This window comes from Volvox carteri (assembly GCF_000143455.1).
Source record: "Volvox carteri f. nagariensis unplaced genomic scaffold VOLCAscaffold_8, whole genome shotgun sequence".
NCBI classification, from domain to species: Eukaryota; Viridiplantae; Chlorophyta; class Chlorophyceae; order Chlamydomonadales; family Volvocaceae; genus Volvox; species Volvox carteri.
This window is the reverse complement of record NW_003307551.1, coordinates 985,946-997,112: the sequence shown is the minus strand read 5'-3', so window position 1 is coordinate 997,112 and position 11,167 is coordinate 985,946. Positions and strand designations below refer to the sequence as shown.

At 57.6% G+C, this 11,167-nt stretch overlaps 2 protein-coding genes across 2 annotated transcripts; one reads left to right on the top strand and one right to left on the bottom strand.

The window, feature by feature from the left end:
- Positions 1 to 947: 947 nt before the first annotated feature.
- Positions 948 to 3,885, bottom strand: chlM (magnesium protoporphyrin IX S-adenosyl methionine O-methyl transferase chloroplast precursor). Its single transcript, XM_002947838.1, has 6 exons — positions 3,598 to 3,885; positions 3,442 to 3,487; positions 2,858 to 3,047; positions 2,078 to 2,240; positions 1,499 to 1,691; positions 948 to 1,329 (listed from the first exon to the last, which is right to left on the bottom strand). Exons 1-6 carry the CDS (start codon positions 3,876 to 3,878, stop codon positions 1,195 to 1,197), a joined length of 1,008 nt encoding a protein of 335 aa, XP_002947884.1. The 5' UTR covers positions 3,879 to 3,885; the 3' UTR covers positions 948 to 1,194.
- A 434-nt stretch (positions 3,886 to 4,319) lies between these two features.
- deg1C (trypsin family) lies at positions 4,320 to 10,281 on the top strand (the record flags this gene model as incomplete). Its single annotated transcript, XM_002947986.1, has 14 exons — positions 4,320 to 4,490; positions 4,792 to 4,923; positions 4,999 to 5,058; positions 5,530 to 5,598; positions 5,843 to 5,925; positions 6,508 to 6,541; positions 7,105 to 7,194; positions 7,545 to 7,703; positions 8,260 to 8,368; positions 8,631 to 8,714; positions 8,841 to 8,866; positions 9,456 to 9,587; positions 9,875 to 9,916; positions 10,171 to 10,281. The coding sequence occupies 14 exons, from the start codon at positions 4,320 to 4,322 to the stop codon at positions 10,279 to 10,281; spliced, it is 1,302 nt and encodes a 433-aa protein (XP_002948032.1).
- Positions 10,282 to 11,167: the final 886 nt, after the last annotated feature.

Sequence of the window (11,167 nt, the reverse complement as noted above, 5' to 3'; positions counted from 1 at the left end):
TGGGTCGGTCTATCATGACGTGTTAGTAGATGATCTCCGTCTGGCTCTTCTGTCTGATCTCAAAGTGGATTGCTGGTCGTCTAAAGTGCTCATCATTTTGCGTTGGTTGGGCCATGAGTGGCCGGCGTGTGACTCCGTTTCTCAGAAGGTAGATGTATACTCGTCTCAGTTGATTCGAGTGGGTGAGGTTCTGGAGAGGTTATCTGCGTTCCTTTTAAGTGACTGGGATCAGTTCAGCCAAGGGGGTGATCCGCGTGTGTTCCAAGGTAAAGGGGTTTCGCTTTGCAGGTATCATAACTGGATGGGCTCCCCTTCACCAGCAAGAGAGGGCTCCGATCCCACAGGCTATTTGCGTGTTTATTTGCCGGTCAACCAGTTGCGTATGGTTGCCAAATTCCGTCTTTGTTGTTGGCCTTTGGAGGTCAACAAAGGACACCATAGGCCGAGAGAGTGCCGTACGTGTCAGGTCTGTACGTCGGGTAAGGTTGAGGATGAATATCATGTGCTCATGGAGTGTGAGGCGTATACTGAGTTGCGTAATAGGTTTCTGATTAACGTTGAAGATACTGATATGCGCAAGGTGTTTCTTAATACCAATCCGAGGAAAATCGCTACTTTCCTTACTGAGGTTTTTGATGAGCGTCAACAGCGTGCTCTGGAGCCTCACGGCTCGTGAGGGCACCCGCCGCGTCGGCGGCGGAAATACTGTAACCACAATACAATACAATACAATACAATTATCTCTACGTCACATACCACATCACAATTGCGTAGAGGGCGATTATTATTAAAGCTGACCTACTCCTCGCTTCGTCTTATACAACCTTTGGCTGCCCATACGGTGGCAATCTCTGTCTCCGTAGCCAGTTTTCTCTTCCCTTAGTTACTGCTTCTAGAGTTCTTTAGGGGTCAAGTCAAATGTATGGAATTTCTAATATTACTCAAATACTCTAGGCAGCTTACAAATATCCAAATGCCGTTGACTATTGGCTAGTCCACTCCATTTGCGTTACAAATTTCATTAGCACTTCCCGAAGGACTCCATTGAGTTGCCACACGAGGCAACACACCTGTGGTTTCGTACAGCGTCCAGCAATCCACCTGACCTATCCCAAAATGCTGCTTCCGGCTATTTAAGATCAAGCGAAACCACATGCATGAACCTCTCCCTCCTCATGCACACCCAACCCGAACTCATACACGCACGGCTTCAAGCAGGCGCGAAAAATAGAAGCTGGTCGCGGTCATCTCGCGTTTGGTCACTTTGAAACCAGCGCGCTGCAGCGCCGCCTCCACATCCTCCTCCCGGTGCAGGTACGCGCGTGTAGCCTGCGAAACACAAGCACAGGTCCAACGAGCGAAATATCTTTTAAATGAGCTCCAACCACCAGCCACTCGTTGCGCTCCGACGTTCCCTGGTTGGCCAGCAGGGAGATGCCCAGCAAGACAAATTATAGTAACCCCCTCCCTCCCTCCCTCCCTCGCTCAATAATCATACCTTGCTAGGCCCCGGGAACAATTCGCCAATGCGCTTAAGGATGCTGTAAGACAGAGTCTTGGGCGCAAAGGATATGATGAGGCGGGTATTTGCCAGGGACGCCAGGTGGGTGATCATGCCGTCCACCTTGTCCTGAGGGTAGTGAATCATCACATCTAGGCAGGTGACAGTATGGTAGCTGCCCTGAATGGACCTGCGGAGCAACAGCCGTCCCGTGTGACAAAAAGTGCTTAAAAGTACGGCAGGTCGGTTCAATGAAAACCGCGGGCGCCTACCGCAACGTAAGATGGATGCTGCATACAGTGTGATTTGCTGCCCCAAGCAATTGGCCACCCGACAAGGGAGAGAAGCGAAGTTGCAAGCTATCCCATAGCCTATGCGCAAGGACTATCATGCCACGCCTTGACGTGCATAAAGTCGGCGGGCCATCCACCTACACAGGAGCTAGTCATCACCCTTCCCGGTAATATTAGCATCGTTTTCATTCAACGAAATTACCCTCTTCGCACCCTACAACGAAGAAAAGGTTAATTTTCTTTCGCGCTAAGCCAATCCTATAGAACTCGAAAGCAGACTTACTCGAGATCCATCGCCTCAAACTTGGGAGCCAGCTTGGGTGCCTTGCTGCCCGACGCACTTAACGCCGTCTGATACCTCCGCTCGGCTTCGCCAGCCATAGCCGCGCTGATGTCGCTCGCGCTCACTGCCGCTCCCCGCAAGGCAAGCGGGATGGCCAGGCTGCCTGCAGGCCAGTTAACCGCCATCATGGAATATCTGACGTGTTCCAGTAGCGTCTCGGACAGTAAATCTACGCCTTGGTGGCCCATTGCACCTCATCGCTTCAGTGCTCGATACTTGGACGGATGCGAGCACGCTGGATACAATACTGACTTGAGCAGAGCTGGCTGCTGCCATCTAAATCCATCCTACCAAAACAACCGAACAAAACAAACTCCTCAATGCTTCCGCCAAACCCCAACCACACGTCGTTAGTGAACACATAGCTCTAACGCCGATTGCTGCCTCTCACTACTCACTCTCGGACCCTTAGCACACGCCTAAACCCGGCAATCCCCTGCCGGATAAGCCCATCATCCCAGATGGCTTCAACCAATCGTAAACCCCCGCAACCACACGTGGGGGACAAGAAGAGAAGACCCGAGTTCCTGCACCTCCACCGACCACCCAATCAAACCCCTCGAGAATTTAGCGGAAGGTTCATCCAGCAGGCACTACACGTCAACACGTCAATCCAATGGACACGTAAAATCCGTCATGTCAGGGACCTGTGACTTCAATCGTCCTCCTCCAAGTATCTTCCTTTAGCGCCGCTGTATGTGTCCAGACCCCTTAGCATACCTGTCCCGCAGCCAGCATCACACACAGTAAGGCCGGCAACGCTGCCCTCCTCGTCCACCCAGCGGAGCACCTTGTCCACAGTCTGAGCATGCCCTGTGCGAATATCCAGCTGTACCTTATTGACCTCGTTGGTTTCACCATAAATCTTGCGCCATCGTTCAAACCCAGCGGTGTCGAAGTAGTTCTTCACCTATGTCGCCCACAAGACAGCAAAATTAAGTAAAACCCAGATCGTGTACGCTTCGGATTATAGCCAGAGACAAGGGAGGTTAGCAGGTTTTGCAAACCTTCGTTGAGGATTGGCATACTGGTTCAAAATCCGATGTGGGAAGAGCTCATGGGGAAACAACATACAGGAGGTGTACACAACGTAAACTTGGTCACTTCAAAAACCGCACCAACACCGCTTTGCGAACGTAGTTTATGTGCGATCACGTAAATACAGGCTCTGGTGGCTGAGCATAAAGGTAAAATGTGTGGAGTAACTACTCTTTGAGCAACTACCCCTCGAGCAACTACCCGTCCATGTGTCCAACACCCTGCGTGGCAAGAAATACACAGCAACCCATGTAGCCTTCTCTTACCGCCTCCTTTTCATCTCCTCCAGTTTGCGCCATCTGCTCTGTGCGCCTGCGGACCATGACCATGTGTCATGCAAGTACCCGAACTCCGCAACTGGTGAATTCGTAGAGATCCGATCACAGATTTTCTGAAATCAGGCGACTCCCTAACATACGCACCGCTTCTGGGGATCTGTAGCGACAAGAAGCGCCCCGAGCCCAGCGATAGCCACGCCACCGCCCACAGCGAAAGTAAGCGAGCCATCAAGGCCGGTTGCAGAGCTCAAAATTTCAGCAGCATGAGCTGTGGAGGTGGAAGCGAAAGCAAGCGCTGCAGCGCCAGCTGTGGCCTTCAGGACAGCATCGGTCTGGCGCGACTGCGCATTGCAGCGAATTACGCGGCGTGCGCACTTGGCAACGGGCCGTGTGGCCGTGAAGGGCTTTTGGTTAAGGCACTGCATAGTTGCTGCTAACTTCCTCATTGTAAATGCGGTGGACTTCCATAGAAGAAGGACCGCGATTCGTCGTACGGAGGAGGTTGTCAGAGACTTCTGTGCACATCAAAGTAGCTACTTGCTATTTTATAAAAACTCAAGATGAAATCTTTATTGTTTCAGGAAATCTCCAATCACTTCAGAGTTTGTTGGTCCTTTGTTGCGTCAGCGCGTGCACACGTCACCGATGAGCTCTTAGCACCACAGCTGGCAGCGCTTACCACACGGCCATATAATCTACACAAAAGCACGACACAAGTATTTACGATCTTCCCCTTTTGGACCAAATCGGTTAGAGGCAGTTCGGCGGTTAAAGTACTAAGAAGCTCACGGGTCGGAATCACGATGCTGGAGCAGCGCGCCTGCTTGTGGTCCTCTTCGGGCCCCCTACGCAAAACCGCAACATGTATGACCAAGCCTGTCACGTCCGCCGTTTCCGGCTTTCCCACGGCGCGACCCTGGTCTTTCAAGGCCCTAACGTCCTGCGCAGCTGCATCGGATGCGACAAAGCCCCTCCGCCTCGCCATTGCACGCGCATCATGCGATCGCCAGAGCACCTATCAGGAAACCTCCACGCAGGTAACCCATAATATGAGCGCCCGGAACCAGACAATTGCTACCCTCGATACGCCCGGCCACTGCGGCTCGCTTCCCTCAGCCCTCCCGCACCCAAGATCATTCCCATCGGGGGATGAGCCCTCCGGTCCGGGTCAACCACAATGCAGCCACCTTCTGATATAACGTGCTCGCACGCGGTCATCTCCCGCCTATCTCCCTACACCCCTACAACCGTACCGTGTTACTCTTTTCCACATGACTCCCTCTCCCTGCCGCCCTCCCTTCCCGCCATTCCTCCTCCCCTTTCACACACGCCACGCAGCAGCCTCAGCGACCCCACGGTCGGGCCCTGGCTCTGGCTGCCAGCACCACCCTGAGTCTGATGCTGCTGAGCAGTGACCTGGGTTCCGGAGCCGCCGGGCTGCTGGGGCCCCCTGCGGCCCTCGCCGAGCCCGTCCCGCAGCTAAGTGAGGCTGCTGGGCGGGCTGTTACTGCCCTCCCTGCCCCTCCACGTGACGTCCCGCTACAGCGCAATGTGGACCCCATGACCATGCAGCTTCCCGAGGCACCACCCGACCTCACACCGGAGGTAGCCGTGCGGGGCCAGGGGAAGGGAGGGGGAGAAAAGGGGGCACGGTTGGGGGAAAGGGAGGTGACGCGGGAAAAGAGGGAGCGGCAGGAAAGGGGGAGAGGTCATCCGGGTGGGCGGACCCCATGGCTGGGGAGACCTTTCTACGTCCTAGGGGAGGGGGGAGGGGGGAAAGACGAACCACACACGATTGGGAGGGGGGAGGGGGGAGGTTTGGGTGCATATCCGGATGCTTCGCTCCATGGGACTCCCCGGTGAAGGGCCCGGGAGGTGGAGCTTCAGAGGGAGAGCCCCGCGTATCTCTTTCCCATTCCTGCTTCCAATGTCCACCCCGTCCCCACCCCGCCTCCTGACCGGATTGATGGCTGCTGCTGAGGGACCCACCCGGCCCTGCCCACCCTGGGGCGTTCAATACCCTTTTGGGGCCCCCTCCGGGCCCTCCTCTGCATGCTTGCTTGCTTGCCGCTTCAGGAGGTTCGCGCCATCCGCATATTCGCACGCAACACGCCCTCCGTTGTCAACATCACCAACATACAGCAGGTGGGGGCTGGCAGGCGGGCAGTGCGGCAGACGACCGGTGGAGCCGGGGGTAGGGACCGGGGGCTGGCAGGGCCTAGCAGCCGGGGTTAGGGTGGGCACCTCAGATGAAGCGGTGAGGGGGGGGAGGTGGGTCTGAGGGTGGGCACCTCAGATGAAGCGGTGAGGGGGAGGAGGTGGGTCTGAGGGCTTCACAACTGACCGGGGCCCTCAATCCCTCACCCCGGACTCCCCTTTCTGGTGGCAGGTACCCGTGCAGAACGGCTACTGGTCCATGGACGTGCAACGGATACCCGCGGGCTTCGGAAGCGGTTTCGTGTGGGACGACAAGTGAGAGAGCCGCAAGCAGTGTACCTGTACTAGCCACAGACAGACAGACATGCATACATACATACACATTAGGCACTACTGGTAACGCGCGACCATTGCCCCCGGGAGATCCCGGGATCGAGACCTGTCAGGGTCGAAAATCCTTCCGATGGTGGAAGGTATTGCGCCCCTAGTTGGTGGACGGTGGTGGCCTGGGATACAGTTAACCTGCGAGCCGACCAGGAATGGAGTTGGGCCGCTGTCGACCCGGCAGATTCTGTTGGATGCTGGTGGTGGGTGCGGAACCTGAGCGATCCACTGAGAAGTTGACTAGGGTGACTGGATGAGGGTGTCCCGAAATACCGGGAAAGGCAGGGTAGCTGCCACGGGTGAAGGTATACCCCCCTGTTTCACACATCATACACAGCCTCACCCTACCCCTCTATCCTGGGGCTGCTACCCCCTACCCGGGGGCCGCTAGTTCCCCGGTGCTACAACAGTGAGGGATCTGCTGGCTACCTGGTCTGCTGCGGGCTCTCTCTCCGCGCTGTTGCTGCATATGTCACATACACACCTCTTTCCCCGCCCTCCCCCCTCCTGCAGGGGCCACGTTGTGACCAACTACCACGTCATTCGGGTGAGGGGGGCTGAGGGAGGTCGGGGAGGCGGGACGGCGAGGGCAGGGCGGGGAGGGACAGGTAATGGGGAGAGGTGTGCGGGGAAAGAGGAGGGGTGGAAGTGGGGGGGAGGAGGCTGCTGCGTGCCGGGCAGCAGTCAGACCCAGGACAGGGTGCCATGGTATGTACCTATCTGTCTGTCTGTCCGTCTGTCCGTCGGTCCGGTTGCGGGGTGATGCCTGTGAATGAATGGTTTCCTTTGCTCGCGGGTAGAGGGGTTTGCTGGACACCGCAACAGCGCTCCACTTAACTGTATTGTGCTGTACTGCCGGTGCCGTACTTTTCCTTGAGGTAATGGAGCGCTGCGGTCTCCTGCTGCTGCTGCTGCGATTTTCCCCAGCTCCCCCTGATCTGATCTGTACCGCCATGGGTACCAGCTGCTACCGAACATGCTCCCCACTGACCCACTTCATGCTGACGCCTCCTTAAGACACACGCGCACACACTCTATCTCCCGCGCGCTCTCTCCCCGCCTTCTGCATTCATCACGTCCCGCCCTCCTCGCCCCCTACTCCCTTTCCAGGGTGCCGACGAGGTGAAAGTGACGCTGCTGGATCAGTCCACGTACAGCGCCCGAGTGGTGTGTGGCTGGCTGGCTGGCTGGCTGGCTGGGGTGGGATGGGGTTAGGCGGGGGAAGTGGGTCGAGTGCAGGGGAAGGTCGCCCTTCGTAAAGGGGGCGGCCTTTCACTTGGGCCAGGTCCAGATGCTCTTGATCAGTGTCCGGCCGCATGCATGTGGCACGCATGCGTACGGGTGTATTTCCATACTCCTCACACCTTCCCCCAACACACATACACACACATACACACATTCACATGACGTGCCGTCTTACAGTGGTCCATTATTATAGTCCATAAACACACAAACACAAACACACGCACACGCACGCACGTGCATACAATGACCGCGCTTCGCGCCGTCATTCCCCCAACCCCTTACCCGTCTGGCAAGCCGGTCGGCAGGTGGGCGGCGACGCGGACAAGGACGTGGCTGTGCTGCAGCTGCAGGGGCTCCCCTCGGAGAAGCTGCGGCACCTGCAGCCCGTGACCCTGGGCAGCTCCGCCGGGCTGCTGGTGGGGCAGAGGGTGTTCGCCATCGGCAACCCGCTGGGGCTGGAACACGTGAGTAGTGAGACACACCAAGTAGAACCGGCATACCCAGCTAGCAGCCATCCGGCCCATGCGCCCAGCCGCCGATATCCGTTAGTCTTGGATCTCTTATGTGGCATGCGAGAGGGGATCCGGGTGCCAAGTCCCTACTGGACCCACTGCTTTTCATTCAGTGAAGAGGCCGAAGAATTGCCCTAGGGCTCTTTAGCCTCCTGGTTGTTAGTCCACGCCACGACCTCCATCTTCCTAACCTGGGCCAACCCAACCCTTTAACCCCTTTCCTTGCATGTGATCCTTTGAATGGAAGGTGAGGGGGGGGTGCGGGTTAAGGGATCACACCTCCCATTCATCCCCCCTCGTTCCTTTTCTTCCGCTCTTACTTTAGTCTGGGCGGCTAGGTAGGTAGGTTTCCGCGGTCATCTTCATTACACCACCCCGAGGTTGCCGCCTTCAAGAACGCCTACTGGTCAGTTCTGCTCCTTGGCAGCAGCTTCACTCGTTCGTGGTTCGTCTTTCCCCCTCGTTCCTGGTTTGTCGCATATGCCCCCCCCCACACACCCTACCCCAGACGTTAACCTCCGGTATCGTGAGTGGCCTTAATCGGGAGCTGAGCACCGGTACGGTCACTATCAAGGGGCTGGTGCAGACGGACGCGGCGATCAACCCGGGGAACAGCGGTACGTGTTGGGGGGACGGGGGAGTAGAGGGGCTCAGGAGGGCCGGGTGTGTGGGCTGGAGGGGCGGGCACCGTCAGCCGTCGCAGGCTGGAGTGCCGGCCCCACTACGGCCCAAACCCACCCCACTCCGAATATAGCCGCGGTCCCTGACACCTAAGCATCGCCACCTTCACCGAAGTATGCCCTGTGTTGGTCACTCCCCGGATCCTGCCCCGACTCCGCACCCCACCCCGCCTCGCACTCCTTGCCTCCCCCACCCCAGGTGGTGTGCTGCTGGACAGCGCGGGCCGGGTGATTGGCATCAACACCGCCATCGCCGACCCCAGTGGCAAGGGCGCCTCCTCAGGTGTGGGCTTCGCGCTGCCCATAGACAGCGTGAAGGGGCTGGTGGACCAGATCCTGACGTACGGCAGGGTGCTGAGGCCCGTGCTGGGGATCACCCTGGCGCCCCCGCAGGTGCTCAAGCAGCTAGGCCAGCCGGGGGTGCTGGTGCTGGAGGTGAGGGAGGCTGAACGTGGGTTAGGGCCGGAGCTACGTGCTCGGGGTTAGGGACGCGACATGGCCCCTTAGTGGCCCTCTCGGCACAACAATTCGGCCTAGAACATAATTGAAAGTCCTTTGGACAAGGCGTGTGTGAAGCGCATTTTAACATAGCTGCGCTTTCCCCCTCCGCTCTTTATGCCTAGTGACTAAGCACAAAGATGGGGGCTGCGGCACCTCGAGACAAAGATGGGGGAGGAGGCCTGGCGGGGGTCGGGGAATTGGTCCATGCCATGTGGCGGAAAAGGGGCATCACTGACCCAACTCGACGCAGGGCTCGGCCAGGGGCCATGAGGCCCATTCTGCCTTCTTCTTCTCCTTGTCCCCCTTATTTTACTTTCCTTCGCCACTGCCGCCGCCTCCCTCGTCCTCTTCTGTGGCATTCATGAGCCGTCAGGGTGGGAGCGCCGGAGCAATAGTGCCCTCTCCCCCAGGCCGCATATGCATGTCAGCCATGCCGCGCCTTTCCCCCCCGCACGTGAATCTCTATTTTCCTCAGGGCCCCGTCGTGCCCCTTCCCTCCTGCCCTCGCTCTTCTTCTCCCCAGGTACCCCGGGGCTCCCCCGCTGAGCAGGCGGGCCTGAAGGCCACCACTCGGGACCGCTTCAGTGGCTCCCTGGTGCTGGGGGACATTATCACCGGGATAGACGGCCGACCTGTCAGGAACTACTCCGACCTGGTAAGGGGGAGGGTGGGGGAACAGGCGAGGGACAAGACTAGGATAGGGAAGGGAGGGACGGGCGGAAAGCTGGCAGCAGCTTGCGAGCTGTGCCAGGCCTGCGTGGGTGGGTGGGTAAAGTGCGTAGCCAAGGAGGAGGGAGCCGGAACCTGCTCCGGGCGGCAAGGCTCGGAGCCCAAGACAGTCAAGAGACCCCTGTCGCACTGCGGAGCATAAATTCATATTCCCTATCCGTTTCCGCCTTTGAAGAAGCCCAGCCGCTCCTTTTCCCCTTCCCGCCATTTCAGGTGGATATCTTGGATGACAAGCGAGTGGGGGACACGGTCAAGGTGAGCAGCAGGGGGGAGCGGAGGAAAGCTGCGACCATGTCGCATGCAAGGGCATACCTAACGGCTGTCCTGTGCTCGCTCGAATTTGGCTGCTTAAGAGATGACGTTGCACCAGCATCAGCTGCCAAAAAGTCAGCTGCGTGCCAGTCCTTCAGGATACGCTTCCTGTTTATCCAGTGATTGGAAGGTGGGTCCGCTCCTGTTTCACACATGCACATGCAACACATCGCGGCCCCTTCCCCGCGCTGCCGCAGGTGGACATTTTACGAAGCCAAACGGACAACCTGTTCGCCAGCGGGGCTGCGCGGAGGCTGACCGTAACAGTGACACTGGGCGAGAGGGGCCACTTCAATGTAACCGAGTGAATACAGTTGATTGTTAATGCATGCGGAGGAGCGACGATGCAGTCACCGCAGTGCCGCAAGGGGCGTTCAAACGACAATGAAAACCGGTGGCGCATGGTAGCGGGTTATGCGGCCGCTGGTTGCTGTGAGATCCACGACACATCTTTGTGATTTCCGGCTGCTGCATCTAGGCATATTGGTATGGGCTCCAGTTTTGTGTTGCTGCATGTGCAGATACAGCACGCTGCTTTGGTATCTCCCCGCTTCGGTTCGCATCTTCCCCCGTCGCTGCAAGGTTGTGGCTGTCATGCACCAGACCAATGTAGGAGGTTGGCCCTCGTCGCAGGATGTAACATGTTAGCTTAAGGTTACCAAATCATCGTGCTATTCATGCGTCCAACACACCGCGAGGCCGTAAACGAGCCCCCGCCAGCCCTAACCACACAGGCACCGCGCTGCTGAAAACGTTAAGGTTATGATGGACAAGTTAACGCTAGCGTCTCTGGTCAACACGGAAACCCGAGACCGACTCTCCACCAAGTCCAGGGTCTTCGCTTATCACACCAAAATGAGTGCGCGAAGTGCAAGCAGCCACATCGTGACACACCATGACAGCATTCGTAAGAGGTTCTGTCCAAACAACCATCCATACTCTCCTGTGTATATGCCCGACTGAATCGCCGTAAGCGTCCGCACTGCGGAAAAGCTCGTAACACTTGCGTCGCAGGCCCCAGGCCGCCCGACGCATAGCAAGTTCATGATCCGATAAGGAAATGTGTCAACAGTACCGCCGTACGTGCTTGTTTAACCGGCAGCTTGACCGGCAACAAGAAGCCACCTGCTAGGAAGCATGCGACGGCAGGTGCGCAGATGCGCGTGGCTCGTCGTCACAATCTATCATTTAATA